Source organism: Sinohyriopsis cumingii, chromosome 12 (genome assembly GCF_028554795.1).
Source record: "Sinohyriopsis cumingii isolate HCF-2022 chromosome 12, ASM2855479v2, whole genome shotgun sequence".
Lineage (NCBI taxonomy): Eukaryota > Metazoa > Mollusca > Bivalvia > Unionida > Unionidae > Sinohyriopsis > Sinohyriopsis cumingii.
Genome location: NC_142972.1, coordinates 9,376,367 through 9,393,689, shown reverse-complemented (window position 1 = coordinate 9,393,689; position 17,323 = coordinate 9,376,367). Strand labels below are relative to the sequence as shown.

General features: G+C 36.4%; 1 protein-coding gene across 1 annotated transcript in view; it reads left to right on the top strand.

Moving 5' to 3' along the window:
* The first annotated feature begins 4,113 nt into the window (after positions 1-4,113).
* The window catches only part of LOC149785986 (ectonucleotide pyrophosphatase/phosphodiesterase family member 5-like), a 32,060-nt gene continuing 18,850 nt past the window's right edge, over positions 4,114-17,323 (top strand). The window contains exons 1-3 of the mRNA XM_089976252.1: positions 4,114-5,112; positions 10,344-10,517; positions 13,917-14,150. Coding sequence (XP_089832378.1) covers positions 4,260-5,112; positions 10,344-10,517; positions 13,917-14,150 — 1,261 coding nt within the window. The 5' untranslated portion in view covers positions 4,114-4,259. The remainder of the gene's footprint in view (positions 5,113-10,343; positions 10,518-13,916; positions 14,151-17,323) is intronic.

Sequence of the window (17,323 nt, the reverse complement as noted above, 5' to 3'; positions counted from 1 at the left end):
ATTGTTATTGTTCCACTCCATTGTGTACATTTGTCATCAGACTTAGTCTCAGGACCCGGGACAGTCGAAACAGTGTGGTCTTTACCCATCATGGGTATTCATTAATAAAATAAATGACCTAGCTGGAGATAAGGTTGTGGTTAATCCACTTGTAACTGACAAGCCTTGTTTAGATCAGAAAGTCGATCCTATTGAAAAAGAAATCACAGATTTATACCCAGCTTGTGCAGTTACTAGAGCTAATGGCAAAGAAAGCTCTTGAAATTGCAACTGATCAGGAAAGTATTCCTTTATCTGACACTTGTATTGGTCAGGCTTTTCTATGTCACTTTTACTCGTCGAATTGATCAATCAGCAGGTATAGATCACAGTGATCCACTTTTTTACTATTCATTCTCTTTATTCTAATGAGGGTGACAAACGACAATTACTTGTCTTCGAATAGGAAAAAGATCCTTTGATCTTTTTGTTTCAGATGACTATTGGCAAACTGAAGCCGCAGAAGTACCTGTTTGTTATTTTGTTAAAAATGGGGTTCTTGTGAGAAAATGGAGACCACTTGAGGTATCCATTGTGTAGTAGAGCCTTCCTTTGCAAGAACCGTTTCCTGTCCTTCATCTGTAAGGTCTGTTAGTATAGCTAACTCTACTGTTCACTAGTAACGGTAGTACAATAAATTATTACTGAAAACATTCTCCGATAAAGTTGACCGAGATGTGTGCGTTTCGATATGTACAAATTTACCACAGGTTTGATTGCGAGATTGATTTGTGCATGTATTTCCTTTACCGGTTTAGTGTCTGTAATGCTAATTCCCATTGTCCCTATGGTGGCCCCATTCACTACTACCGGTTTAGTGCCTTCAAGGTTATATATTTCTGTAGAGGATATTTTATTAATGTGTTGTTAATATTGTTACGGAAATAAATTTCATCACGAGTTTCGGGAATTGATCAATGAATTGGGATGGGGGTGGCTCTGGTCTTAGTTGTACATCTTAGCCTGACCACATACAAGTATTGTTTAATCTTCATATATTCTGCATAAATAACGTCGTGTTCCATTCGAGAGAACTTATGATACTCACCGTCATCCTGTTGTTTTGACGAGGTCAGTATGTTATTACTTTCGCCTGTGGTGTAGCGAGTATTGTGATTGGTTGCTACACTATGTTTCTAGGATAGCGAGCGTAAACACTGTGTGTAACAGTTCCCGGCGTGGCAAATTCAATTTGATTCCATTGCGTTCAGCTTGACATTATATTTCCATCATTATTTATATCTTCTGGTAGTCACCCATGGCCTTTTATTGACAATGCAAAATCCTGAGATGTTTTGATAATGAAAAAATAATATTATAACATTCAGGTATGATTATCTTCAGAGAATGTTGTAATTGATACACGGAACCCTCTCTGTGGTTGTTTGCACACCTTCGAAACATGCTCTTTTATATGATAGGCTATAAACTACTTTCACCATGTGGGCACCTTCAGAAAATATATATTATAATCTCATTTTTATCTCCGTTAACTTTGCATTGTCAGAATAGTGCAGTATTTTTACGATACCTAACAACTTCAGATTGTACGCGCGTTCACGACACTTGTGCCTAAAAATAGTATAGTGTATTAGGAAGTACTTTGTAAACAAACCATGTATTCTCATGTAGTAGACGCTTTAGGTTTCGGTTGATTAAATTTTTATGTGAAAGAACTAAAGCAGCTGTTTCATTCATTTGAAAACATAGATGATAAAGGCGACGATGTGGACGAGTTCACTGAGTCAGAATCAAAACTTTCCAAAAAGCTAACGAATGAACGTGATATTCGCAATGTCAACAACAAACGTGAGATATGCAGTAACTGAAAATACCGCTCTGATCATTGAAGCAGTAATTCAGGAGAATATTCATATCTTTTCGCAAATAGAATGGTCAAGACTATGACGAGTGCTCTCTAAGGTCTAAAAATAAAACAGTATAGAAAAGCATATTGATGCCAAGGGTTGTCGCATATCTATCAGAGATAAACCATTTTACAATCTCTCAAAATACTAGATTCGAGAAAAAATGCAACTGCAGGTTTTGGTAAGAAATTAAGAGCATCAGAGCCAATAATCCAAGACGACGAAAAGTATTATTTCCATTCGGTAAATGGAGTGTCAAACAACAACTGCTTTTCCATTTTCCCCGTGTAACTATTTTGATACAATGTTAGACTAGCAATAGAAGACACCCTGCATGATACAGGTCATAGCTGGTGACCTTTCAACAGCGAGATGCAAGCGACAGTGCGTAAATATATAGTTCGTCAAATCCGACCGACATGTCTTGAAAAACCTGATACACACAGAAACCATACTGGAATTTCGGGTAATCTACATTTCAAACTGAAATCCATTTTCTTTGCTGCACTGAATTGACCCAATAGTCCATTCCTCCATCATAATTAGAAAAGCAGAACTGAGTTGGATCAACATAGAAACAAAATCCATGCGCATTAATTCACAATATGACTCTGATTTTCGTTTCTATGTAGACCAAAACGTCAATTCTTTCGCTGGGTAGTGCTATGTGTGCATTAATATTGTTGTTGTAAATTGATGAATGTACGATTGTTTAATTATTTTGGAATACAGCAAAACTTCAATTTCTTTGTTTCTTTTTGCGTATTTTTGGATAATTAAGCCTCAGGTAGAATAAGAAAATTAATATATAATGAAAAAGTTACTGCATTTGTATCGGATTCCATGAACGCATTTACTCTGATGGATACTTCACTCCTATAAGTCGGGCAGCATCCAGCCAAAAAATCTTGTTTATATTTTTCCATATAAATGCAGTAACACATACATACATACATACATACATACATGCATGCATGCATGCATGCATGCATGCAGACAGACAGACAGACAGACACCTTCTGTATTGCACCTTGACCGATTTCGTCTAGTACTTGCACCTTGTACCTTGGTTGAATTTGTAGACATTGACCAGCATTTACAATACAGACATATACTTAGGTATAGTTCTCCATGATTTTGCTCTGCTCATTGATTTTTACTATATCACTACCAGTTTCTTGATGATACATGTATTCCTTGGAGATCATGCCATATATGAATTTACTAATGTGCACATTATCAGCTAAATTTATCTGTTTTGTTGTTATTTGGTCAAGGTGACTTTAATTTTGAACAGTACTAATTAGTTGAAAATGCATTATTACATAGATGTCTTATCTATGTTTTTCAGTGGGCACATGTTTAGAACGCGTTGTTTCAAGCTGTTCCCAAGAAATATCTTAAATGACATGTGCAGCAGTCTAATCATGCGGTATAAATCGGCCTAGTTTCCCGCGCCATTTCGATTTAAGTATGTGGTAAGCAGGGTCTTAGGGAATAACATATTACCACCGGTCCACCCTAAAATTAGGTTTGTTTAACTGTATTTTATTTCTGACAATATTGTACATTTTTATCTGAACTTGTATTATATGACATTTCTCCTTTATTTTCTATTATTATAACTGGCTAATTATTCTTGTTATTCAAGAGACAATATTTAATTACAAATGCTTTCTTTGGATAATCTTTACACTATCCATTTACTCGTAGATTGATTTGAGTTTTCTGTCTTAGCTTATGTCTGTCTATGAGATGAATATATGCGATGATTCTTTGCTATGCCTATGTTGATAAAAATTTAATAGGAAAAATGTTGGGAATTTCAGTATAATGTGTAAACTTTGGAATTCTTTTGGAAAAAAGAAGTGTTTACTGCCTAACAAATACATTATTAACTACATTTATGGATTTGTCTTTATTTGTTTAATTATATAGGTCAACTTTGTTCCTGTACAGAATTTATGTAAGCAGCAGATACCTTTACCTTCAATGTTACCATTTTACTATGTGCAGACATCAAATATAAATTGTTTTGAGTCAAGACTAATTAATCGTCGTGCGGTAACCGGTTGTGAGCTTTAACTAGTGCAAACCCTTTACTCGGGCTCTCACTACAAATTTACCAATTAATTCAGGATTTAGACTGGTGTTAACATCTATTGCAAAGCAATCTGGACTTTTACACAACGAGAGCTCTCCAGTCTGTAGTGAAGCCAACCAAAACTTGGCATGTGATGGAGATCGTTGTTAACTACAGTATAAGCTTGTACGTCAACAAATCACCGAAAATAACTGAAAACTGATCTAATCTATATTAAACCTTTAAAATACTTTACTCCCGGTTTCACGATGTTGCTTCTGGCTGCGATCTTTTTAATAGTGACCCTTACAGATGGACACAGTTTGATGGAGCTCCCCAAAGTTTTGCTGGTGTCTTTTGACGGATTCAGATGGGACTACCTTTTCAATATGACCAAAAACACACCCAACTTCAACAGGATTATGCAAAACGGTGTCTACGCAAGGCGTGGACTAAAAAATTGCTTTGTGACAAAAACTTACCCAAATCATTACACTATTGTTACAGGACAGTACGAGGAAGCTCACGGGATAGTTGGAAATACATTCTTTGACCCATTGTATAACGAAACGTTCATGGCTAATAATGATTCACAAGTGAGGGATCCAAAGTGGTTTAACATGGGTGGACAGCCAATATGGGTGACAAATCAGCTGGCGGACATTGAACGAAGATCTGGTGTTGTATATTGGCCTGGGGATGCAGCAAGTGTGGATGGGGTTTTGCCATCACATTATTTGCCTTACACCGGTTATTTGAAAAATAAGACTAGAATTGATACAGTTCTTGACTGGTTTACAGTAAAGAATCCAATAAATTTAGGAATTCTGTATTTTGAGGAGCCAGATGGTATTGGTCATATGTTTGGGCCATATTCAGAACAGGTGGTTGAAATGGTAGAAGCACTGGACAGAAATGTTCTTGGATATTTGTTACGACGCCTTGAAGAAGCAGAGCTCTTGGATAAAATCAACTTGGTTATTACATCAGATCATGGAATGGCAAATATATCTGATATAGAAAAGAACAAAATTGATTTGGATCAATATGTGAACCCATTATCATATATAGTGCTTAATGGTAATCCAGTCATATCAATTCTTCCAGTGCCCAATACAACAGGTATACAGTCATTTGTGATAGATGTTTAATATGTTAGCAAATGATATTTTATTCATATAAGTGAGCTGAAAAACATAATCATCAGGAAAAGCACTTGTCCTTTGGTCCAGACTGGGTGCAGCAGGGCCTCACATGAAAATAGTTTTCTTTGTGCCATGAAATTCACAAAATTTAACAATTTGGAGCCATTTTTAAGCCATAGGAGCCATTTTGTGCCATGATACAGGGACTTAAATATATGCGTAATATTATATTGGCCCTAGACAGGTTTTACATGTTTTTATTACATTTCACGCCATTTTTTCCCCAGACCATTTCTTAAAAGCCTTTCTGAAATCAAAATTCTCAACACTTGGCCTGTCAGTAGAAATTTTCATTCAATTTTAACATACATTTTGATTTGGCATCAAATGTTAGCCAAGGGTTTCCAATTTTCCAACTCTTTTTGAAATTCCTAACAGGTGAATTCTGTATTTTCGCAGTTTTTGAAGGTGGAGATTCAAGTGAATGAAGAGAAAGCTTTCTCCTGGCCGAGGCCATTGTGATGATGAAAATCATATTTTTTTTATATTCAAGATAGGACTGCCATTGGTTAAATCAAGCTATTTTGTAGGGCATAACCGACTTTTGATCCGGAAATCGGATTCCACCGGATAGTATGAACTTCTGATTAATCGGAGTCGGACAAGGCAGGAACGACCGATTCGGATAATAAAAATAATAAAGTTGAATTTCTATAGCACCGTGTCTAACACTGTGTGTCATTCGATAGTGCGTTAATAAAGTTAAATAAGAAGTCAGAAAAGTCCAATATGGTCAACACAACGGGGTGAAACGATAATACTTGAGTTAGACCGAAAGATTTAAATTTATTAAAATATATAATACAGTCCTACCCGTTTATGTCAACATCCTCAATAATGAAGGCATAATATTGAATACATTGACACATGCTAATGAGGTATTAAAAGAAAATGATTCTTACAATCGTAAATATAAATAAAGTAAATAAGGAAACTTTCACAGCACAATAAACTTGTTTCAATCACCAATCACTTTGGAAAATGCAAGAATCAATCAGATTTCATTGCTTTTATTTAAGTCGCCGCAAGAGGCCAACTCTATAGGACCAAACAAAAGCCTGTTTTACTTTTATTTGACCGCGACATTAAAGCATGGCGGCAAGATCAACTAATTGTTGAATAAAGTACAGGATGGAACTGGCCGCTTGCCGACATAAATGATTAAGGCGGGAATATTAAAGCCTGGCGGCAAGATCAACTAATTGTTGAACAAAGAATGGGTCGGCACTGTGGCTTTGAACTTCGTTGCATTTTGCTCTAGTCCTGCCATATCCTTCCCCTTGTGACATCGGTGTGATATGCAAAACGTGTGTAACACGGTTTAAAAAGTTAATTTGAAAAACCTTTTAATTTAGCATTTCCGATTAATTGAATCGTATCCGGAATCGGAAAAATTTCATGCCCAAAATCCGGAATCGGAAATCGGTAGAAAAATGCTAATCGGTTATGCCCTACTATTTTGTCTTGTCTTCATTTGCATTCATGGTTGGTGTTGAAAGGGAGATTAAGTTCACTGTTTGTATAAACTAAAATTGTTTTATGTTAGTTTACTGGTTTGATCTTGTTGATCCTTTTACAGTTGATGATTGGCATCCTTGTAGGGGCATCCTGTGTTACTCACTTGAGTTTAAACCATAAAAGCATGTATCCAAGTAAATAATTCCTAAAATACTAACCAGTCCCAAGTGCGTATCACACTCACAGTTTGCAATAAAAATAAATTAACATGTGCAAATGACACGAAATCTTTTTGCCCATGTGTTTTTTTAAAAAAATTTTTATTCTTGGGTTTAACGTAATTTTTCAGCACAAGATAGGCTATACATGGTGAGCAGTATAAATGGTGGATGAAGAACTCAGGGGATGGTGGTGGGGAAACCCTAGGAAGAACCACTGACCCATGAGAAGCTACTGGCAAGCTTTCTCGCATATCCACCTTGGCCAAACCTGAGACTCAAACCCACGCAGACAGAGGTGAGATGACAGTGATCTGTAACAGTGAGCACTTTGGACCACCCAGCCACTTGGGGCCCCACTGACCTGTTCAACAGTAGAGTTTATCCCCAAGTCATTCCTTATTTCCTACTAATCACATTTAATGGCTTCTCAAAACCCACTGACATCTTGCAGTTATAACTGCAATCGTGTTCGAATAACATCTTATTCATCATCTACTGACATGATCCACTGACTGCCACAGATTGAGAAAACGGGTATTAAGTGGCCCAAGTCACTTATCTTAATAAAAAATTAAAAATTTACTTTATGAAAATTTGTTGCCAACAACTTTTGCCAGTCAGTAAAAAATAGGTCCATTTTAAAAATTTCTTTATATTTGGCAAAGCCTAGCAGAGACCCTGGTGCAGGGCTAAGGAAAAGCGCTTGTCCTCTGGTTCTGACTGGGTAAACATAAGTTGTCACAAGACAGAGCTTGCTACTAACTCATAATAGAGTTGGGTGCAACAAAAAATACATTAATCGCAGTATACCACAGTATTTCTGAACATTCTGCAATATGTATCAAGAGTACATGTGTACCACAATTATACTACGGAACGTCATGATCTGGTCAAGAGTTGGGGATTTTTTTTGTCAATTTTCATTTCTTGTTCAGATTTACAGCAAATAATGCCATATTATATTGATTATATTATTGTAAAAAAAATTAATTAGATAAAAGAATTTTTTTCCGCTCACATGAAAATGACAGTCCCCCCTAAAATTAAATGGTCAGATTGATTTGCTATGTTATAGAAACTTTCATCTAAAGCTGTAACACCATATCCACCTTGGTTTGCAAGACATTATGCTGATGTTAGAGAGCTTATTGGTACAAAAGTTGGAATTTGCTATGTTGTAGAAATTTTCATCTAAAGCTGTAATGCCATATCCACCTTGGTTTGCAAGACATTATGCTGATGTTAGAGAGCTCGTTGATACAAAAGTTGGAATTTGCTATGTCGTAGAAATTTTCATCTAAAGCTATAACACCATATCCACCTTGGTTTGCAAGACATTATGTTAGAGAGCTCGTTGATACAAAAGTTGGATTTGCTATGTCGTAGAAATTTTCATCTAAAGCTGTAACACTATATCCACCTTGGTTTGCAAGACATTTTGCTGATGTTAGAGAGCCCATTGATACAAAAGTTGGATTTGCTATGTCGTAGAAATTTTCATCAAAAGCTTTAACACTATATCCACCATGGTTTGCAAGACATTTTGCTGATGTTAGAGAGCTCGTTGATACAAAAGTTGGAAGTGTTGATAATGAAGCTGGCAATTTACTAGGTATTGATATAATAAACATGGACACTTTTCATGGAATGCTGACACACAGGCAAGATATTTATCAGAGAGGGACAGTAAAACATAAAGCACTCCACAGACAAAAAAATGTTTAGTGGACTTGCAAAATTACATAAAATTCAAACACAAAACAACTGCTGTCCTGAAAATAATACGATAATTTGGTCATACAAATTGACAGGAATACATGTATTTAACATACAGTAGTAAATAGCTAAGACATGACATACATTCTTTATCCTTTTTTTTTATAATCCAGATTTGTCCAAACTTTAATTCAGCATGAATATCTTTCACAACATTCAATTTGGCCACGATGTTGGCATAATCACACGTCAGACATGCAATTAAGGTTTATAAATATAATTACACTGGTAATCTTCAAAATTAATTTGACAAATACACCTATTAAAATAACTCAAAGCATTGACTTATTTTGTTATCTTGCCATGAAATTGAAAATATGCTGTTAATCATTACGTTTTTAACAGGATTACATGAAAATTTCTGTACATTTCTTGATGATGGAAACTACCGTTAATACCTCATACATCTATTACTTAACATTTAGCATGTCCTGATTATAATTGCTTTTGCATACTTGATGATGCCCACAACATGTTGCAGAGGAAGCCAGCTTTCTTTGTTTACACAGGTACCTGATGCCAATTTGATATTAAAATGGTCCATACCATTAAAATATTATGTTTAGAGTGAATACTGGGAAGACAGGGGTTTATAAACTCTTGTAGATCTGCCTCTAAATATATAATGAGTCATATGATTGCATTCTCACACTTTGACCGTAATTTCTTAATGGTATAGGCATTGAAAGTGACACATGATGCTAATTTAGGTATTATTTCAATGTGGTAGATTGTTTCTTTTTCACCGAACTATCATATAATTTGAGTTTGACCCTTTGTCATAGGGCCAAGAGACAAAGAATGTGATTTTCTGTGTCCTTGTAAAGGATTTTTCAAATTTGTAATTTTTTTTATAACTTTGTGTTAAAAAATGGACTCATCTGACAAATTGCCACCAGATCTATATATTGATATGAAATATAAAAAGATAACATTTAATGCTGTTAAGTTATCCTCTTAAAGATTACATCTTGTCCGAAATTGGGCTTTTTTAAATTATAGACAGGCAAAATTTTGACATTGGACTGCTTTGTTTAGAAGATAATGCATTTGTACTAGAACCGATCAGCACACTAAATTGAAAATGACTGGTCTATTTGCAGTAATAATAGACAACTAAAACCAGTCAATGAATCAGTTGCAACTTGGCATTATGTGCAGTCTGTTTAGTTGGGTTATAGGAAAGGTATCTGCTTAGTAAGACTTCGAAGTCTTTATTTTCACACTTATAACAAAAACTTTCTTGTCCAGGACAAACCCTTTATAAAATTTCACTAGCCCTATCAAAACATTCACTTGTTATAGATGTCAGGCTGTTGGATCCACCAGCTCTAAATTCATGTTACACAGTTAACTACATTATGTCCAGCAGATGTCACTCCGTCAGATTTCCCAGCTGTAAATTCATATCACAGTTACATTATGTCCAGCAGATGTCACTCTGTCAGATTTTCCAGCTGTAAATTCATATGACACAGTTACATTATGTCCAGCAGATGTTATTGAATAATTAAACTTGTGTCATAGATATACTTTTCTCAAAATTATGAACATACATGTACGGTGTTAATTTTTTGTGATATTTGGGTTTTCAAGAATGGGCAAGTTGTGGATGTATAGTACTGCTTTGTTGCAGTTTTAGGTCAACATTGATTGCCAAATTTTAAAGCCTTTCACTCTTTATATTTTACAGCAATGGTTGATGAAATCTACAGGAATCTGAGTGGAAAACATCCAAATCTTTATGTGTTTAGAAAAGAAGAAATTCCTGCTGACTATCACTTCACACATAACCGCAGGATAATGCCTATAGTAGTGGTCCCTGATGAAGGCTACTGGATATCTTACAACAAATCAGGAACACCAGGTTAGTAATTTTCTCAATTGCTAAAGCAAGGTAGACTCTGCAGTCACATTTTTGGCATCATTGACATTGGCGGCATTGCATGCAAGATAGATAATGATGTAGTGTGTGTTCCATAGTGGTAACACCAAGAGGAATTTATTGGCAGCATGCATGCAAGATAGATAAAGATGTAGTATGTGTTCCATAGAGAGAACACCAAGAGGAATTTATTGGCAGCATGTATGCAAGATAGATAATGATGTAATGTGTGCTCCACAGTGATGACACCAAGAGGAATTTATTGGCAGCATGCCTGCAAGATAGATAAAGATGTAGTATGTGTTCCGTAGAGAGAACGCCAAGAGGAATTTATTGGCAGCATGTATGCAAGATAGATAAAGATGTAGTATGTGTTCCATAGAGAGAACACCAAGAGGAATTTATTGGCAGCATGTATGCAAGATAGATAATGATGTAGTGCGTGTTCCATAGTGGTGACACCAAGAGGAATTTATTGGCAGCAAGATAGATAATGATGTAGTGCATATTCCATATTGGTAACACCAAGAGGAATTCAGGGATCTGTTCGGTAGAATATTATCAAGTCATTAAATGAGACAGTTTCTACTGATAACATCCTTGGAGTTTCCATTATGCAGTCTTATCACACTCGATCATATGAACCCATTATCTAAAAGATTTATTGCAAAATTGCACAAAATCAATTGCAAATAAAAACTACATCTGTAGAGTGTATCTGTATAGAGTCAATGTCACTACCTGTCAATTGGTCCCTTGGTGTTTTCTTCCATCAGAAAGCTAGGAGTTGACCAATATCACATTTGAAGGCAATCTTATGCTTCATTGTTGGGAAAACCATATGATCCATAGCATTTTTTAAAACTACGTGTGCTTGAAACTTGTAAGGAATAAATCGACACTTCTGTTATTGGGTTCCTAAACCCATCTGTTAAAAAAATAGATGACAACAGAATCTTTTCTCCATCTTATTTTAGTTAATGATAGAATCAGATAATTTTACTTAGTTTTAATTTTCTTTATTAACCAATCATGACCTCCAAAAACTTTTGTATCCTCTGTTTTTCTCATCTATTTCTAGACTGGTTCTAATCTCTTTGTATTAGTAGTACTGTCAGTCCTTAGAGAAGTCAAAACAAAAGTGGCTAATGGGGATTATACAAAGAAAAGACATGCTACAGAAATTTCAGACAGAATACTCACGCAATCAATATTTCAGTCTTTACTCAGTGGGCCTTATCATGTAACATGGCTGGATGATGACTATAGGAGAACATTTCAACCAAAAGACACTTTGAATCAACTATGATTAAATACAAAAAAATTATTGGACATCCAAAAATGAAATAAATAACAGTATGTTTTTATTTTATTTATTTTGTCATTCAGTGTTGAGCTCATCTTATGGGAAGCAAGATATTGCAGGCACTTTAACTTTTCTGCAGGGATTTGTTTCAGCAGTTTGTGAAGGCTTGGTTCAGGTTTTTAATTTCTTTACATTTCCTTGATAGACTGTCATCATACTTTGCATGAATCATTACATAGCTAAGACAGTTCATTGTATGACATGCTTGCTCTACCCTTTTGCCTTGAATAGTGCCTACACCAGCCGTTGAATCATTGAAATTAGGATCCTTTTTCAACAACACACAATAAAAACCTTATTGCTCCAGTGGCCTTGGTCATACAGCCAGGTGATCCTACCATAAGCTCTCTTGGCCATACTGCCAGGTGATCCTATGATAAGCTTTCTTGGCCATATGGCCAGGTGATGCTACCATAAGCTCTCTTGGCCATACAGCCAGGTGATCCTGCCATAAGCTGTCATGGTCGTACAGCCAGGTGATCCTACCATAAGCCCTCTTGGCCATACAGCCAGGTGATCCTACCATAAGCTGTCTTGGTCTTACCACCAGTTGATCCTATCACATATGCTTTCTTGGCCATACAGCCATGTGATCATACCATAAGCTGTCTTGGTCATACATCCATGTGATCATACCATAAGCTCTCTTGGCCATACAGCCAGGTGATCCTACCATAAGGTCTCTTGGCCATATAGCCAGGTGATCCTATGATAAGCTCTCTTGGCCATACAGCCAGGTGATCCTATGATAAACTCTCTTCGCCATACAGCCAGGTGATCCTACCATAAGCTGTCTTGGTCATACAGCCAGGTGATCCTACCATAAGCCCTCTTCGCCATACAGCCAGGTGATCCTACCATAAGCTGACTTGGTTATACAGCCAGTTGATCCTAATTACATATGCTCTCTTGACCATACAGCCATGTGGTCATACCATAAGCTGTTTTGGTCATACAGTACGGTGATCCTACCATAAGCTGTCTTGGTCATATAGCCAAGTGATCCTACCATAAGCTGCCTCGGCCATACAGCCAGGTGGTCCTACCATAAGCTGTTTCAACCATACAGCTAGGTGATCATACCGTACAGCCATGTGATCATACCATAAGCTGTCTTGGTCATACAGCCAGGTGATCCTACCATATGTTCTCGGCTATACAGCCAGGTGACCCTGTCATAAGCCCTCTTGGCCATACAGCCAGGTGATCCTACCATAAACCATCTTGGCTATACAGCCAGGTGATCCTACTATAAGCTGTCATGATCATACAGCCAGGTGATCCTACCATAAGCCCTCTATACCATACAGCCAGATGATCCTACCATAAGCCATCTTGGCCATACAGCCAGGTGATTGTACCATAAGCTGTCTTGGCTATACAGCCAGGTGATGCTTTCATAAGCCCTCTTGGCCATACAGCATGGTGATCCTACCGTAAGCTGTCATGATCATACAGCCAGGTGATCCTACCATAAGCACTCTTGGTCATACAGTCATGTGATCATACCATAAGCTGTCTTGGTCATACAGTCAAGTGATCCTACCATAAGCTCTCTTGGCCGTACAGCCAGGTGATTCTACATATAAGCTCTTTTGGCCATACAGCCAGGTGAGAAAAAATACTTGAGTGAAAATTTTAATGCAAATTACATAGTATGGTTAATGCAAATTACATTGTACGTATAATGTAATTATTCTAGTAGAGATTGTTTAACGCATCTTGAATGCTCATACAGTTTACAACTTGTGAAAAATGCAGGACAAATCTAACAAGCACTTTATACATGGCACATTCATTGTGTGTCTGCAGTGTGATGTGTATCACTCTCATTGATTGGACACTTGATTGTTTGAACACAAAAATCAGTAGATGTCTTTCTTCTCTTTTGATCATGGTCACACTAAAAGAAAAGTTTTATTATCAGTTTTTTAAGGTGTGCAGGACTATAAAATCCATGAATAAATGAGTAAAAGTGACTTTGCATTTTTTTTACATTTTTTTTTTTTTTGCAGTTGGTGTTCATGGTTACAACAACAGCCTGTCAAGCATGCATCCTTTTTTCCTTGCCATGGGTCCAGGATTCAAGAAGGGTGTTAGTGTTGATACATTTAACAACGTGGATATTTACCCCCTGCTATGCCATCTTCTGAAAATCAACCCTCATCCTAACAACGGATCCCTGGACAATGTTAGGGAACTTCTAAAGGAAGAAATGGAGGATGGGGGACCTAAAATCTTCATTGCCTGTATGTTTTCCAGCTTGGTGCATGTGTGCATGAGTGTGAGATTACTCGATTTTATACCACTCCGGTGGCCTAGTGGTTAGAGAATCCGCCTCAGATGCGGGAGGTCGTGGGTTGGATCCCCGGCCGAGTCATACCAAAGACTTACAAAAATGGTACTAACAGCTGCCTTGCTTGGTGCTCAGCATTAAGAGGTTAGTGTTACGACTGGTCGGCCTTGTGTCAGGATAATATGACTGGGTGGGACATCATGCTACATGTCTGTGGCATGATGCCCAATGCTAGATATCACTATAAACTATCACACTGCAGACATCGTAGCGATATGACTAGAAAAATTGTTAAAAGCTACGTTAAAAATCCAAATCACACACACACAGAGCTGATTTTATTCCCCCTGTTGCACATGAACACACACAAAATGCATGTACATTTTTATCTGCAATGTTTTGTATACAAGATTGAAATTGGACCAAAATTTCCTTAGTTTTTGTACCATTTATATGAAATAATTAATGCTCAGTAACAGGAATGTTTCCTTCTCTAGAGAATTATATATAATAAATTCATATTTATCAAAATTTCTAAACATGTACACGGCATACAGTAACCGAAACAACGCCAATTAATCAAACCAATTGGAAAGTCAGCCTTTCCCTGACTTGCATATTAGACTTACAGCTGTCACTGTCAACCATTAACAATGTGCATGCCATTTCCTCACTCTGCTTGCATGTTTAATTTGCTTTATGCACTTTATATCATCATATTATGACACGCTTAGGTTTGAAAGATCTGTATTTGTTGGACATATCTAACAATTTAGGTAAAACATCCTTAAGGTCATTGTACTGCTACAGACACTTTGTGTGTGTGTGTGTGTGTATATATATATATATATATTATAATAATAATAATAATTAGGACTTTGTATAGCACCTAATCTTTAGAAGCTCTAAGTACTTTACAACATTAGACAACATCAATAAGATAAAAACATTTATAATGATAAGATTACAAACACAAACACCATAAAATTAGAAAACATTAAAAAAAACCATGCTGAGAATATTTATGGTAGGAAACATGATTAGGTCTTTAAGTTTGTTCTTGCAGTCGAAATAAGTGAGTTTTGAGAGCACTCTTGAATGGGATCACTGTGTTTTTGTGTCTAAGTTCAGTGGGCAATTCATTCCATGTTGCTGGGCCCTGGTATGCAAGAGAACGCTGTCCATATGACTTTGTTTTCATAGTGGGAATAATGAGTATACAGTTGTCAGAAGAGGAGCGTAAGTATCTTACTGATGTGTACACATGGGTGAGGTCGGATAGGTATGTTGGACTACTATTCTAAAATAATAGACTGAATGATTCCCTACGTGCTTGTTCTAAAATGAACAGACTGAATGATTCCCTTGATGCATGTTCTAAAAGAATAGACTGAATGATTCCCTCCATGCTTGTTCTAAAATGAATAGACTGAATGATTCCCTCCATGCCTGTTCTAAAATGAATAGCCTGATTGATTCCCTCCATGCCTGTTATAAAATGAATAGACTGATTGATTCCCTCCATGCCTGTTCTAAAATGAATAGACTGATTGATTCCCTCCATGCCTGTTATAAAATGAATAGACTGATTGATTCCCTCCATGCCTGTTCTAAAATGAATAGACTGATTGATTCCCTCCATGCCTGTTATAAAATGAATAGACTGATTGATTCCCTCCGTGTCTGTTATAAAATGAATAGACTGATTGATTCCCCCCGTATCTGTTATAAAATGAATAGACTGAATGATTCCCTCCGTGTCTGTTGTAAAATGAATAGACTGAATGATTCCCTCCATGCCTGTTCTAAAATGAATAGCCTTGATTGATTCCCTCCATGCCTGTTTTAAAATGAATAGACTGAATGATTCCCTCCATGCCTGTTCTAAAATGAATAGACTGATTGATTCCCTCCATGCCTGTTTTAAAATGAATAGACTGAATGATTCCCTCCATGCCTGTTCTAAAATGAATAGACTGATTCATTCCCTCCATGCCTGTTATAAAATGAATAGACTGAATAATTCCCTCCATGCCTGTTCTAAAATGAATAGACTGAATAATTCCCTCCGTGTCTGTTATAAAATGAATAGACTGATTGATTCCCTCCATGTCTGTTATAAAATGAATAGACTGATTGATTCCCTCCGTGTTTGTTATAAAATGAATAGACTGATTGATTCCCCCCGTATCTGTTATAAAATGAATAGACTGAATGATTCCCTCCGTGTCTGTTGTAAAATGAATAGACTGAATAATTCCCTCCATGCCTGTTATAAAATGAATAGACTGAATAATTCCCTCCATGCCTGTTCTAAAATAAATAGACTGAATAATTCCCTCCGTGTCTGTTATAAAATGAATAGACTGATTGATTCCCTCCATGTCTGTTATAAAGTGAATAGTCTGATTGATTCCCTCCGTGTCTGTTATAAAATGAATAGACTGATTGATTCCCTCCGTGTCTGTTATAAAATGAATAGACTGATTGATTCCCTCCATGCCTGTTATAAAATGAATAGACTGATTGATTCCCTCCATGCCTGTTATAAAATGAATAGACTGATTGATTCCCTCCGTGTCTGTTATAAAATGAATAGACTGATTGATTCCCTCCGTGTCTGTTATAAAATGAATAGACTGATTGATTCCCTCCATGCCTGTTATAAAATGAATAGACTGATTGATTCCCTCCGTGTCTGTTATAAAATGAATAGACTGATTGATTCCCTCCGTGTCTGTTATAAAATGAATAGACTGATTGATTCCCTCCGTGTCTGTTATAAAATGAATAGACTGATTGATTCCCTCCGTGTCTGTTATAAAATGAATAGACTGATTGATTCCCTCCGTGTCTGTTATAAAATGAATAGACTGAAATAAAAAACTACTTCACATGATGATTGACATTATCTTGAGCTGGTACATGTATATGCAAATTGATTAGATCATTAGAAAAGCAAAATGCTTTATTTCTTGAACAGAATAAAATCTTATCTCCCCCAAGAACAGAAAGATATTCTACAGCGTGTATATTATGTCACATCTTTTTGTTCTATTTGGGCTAATAATTATGCACAAAATCAAGATAAACTACAATATTTTAAAAAAGGGTTTATTGTAGATA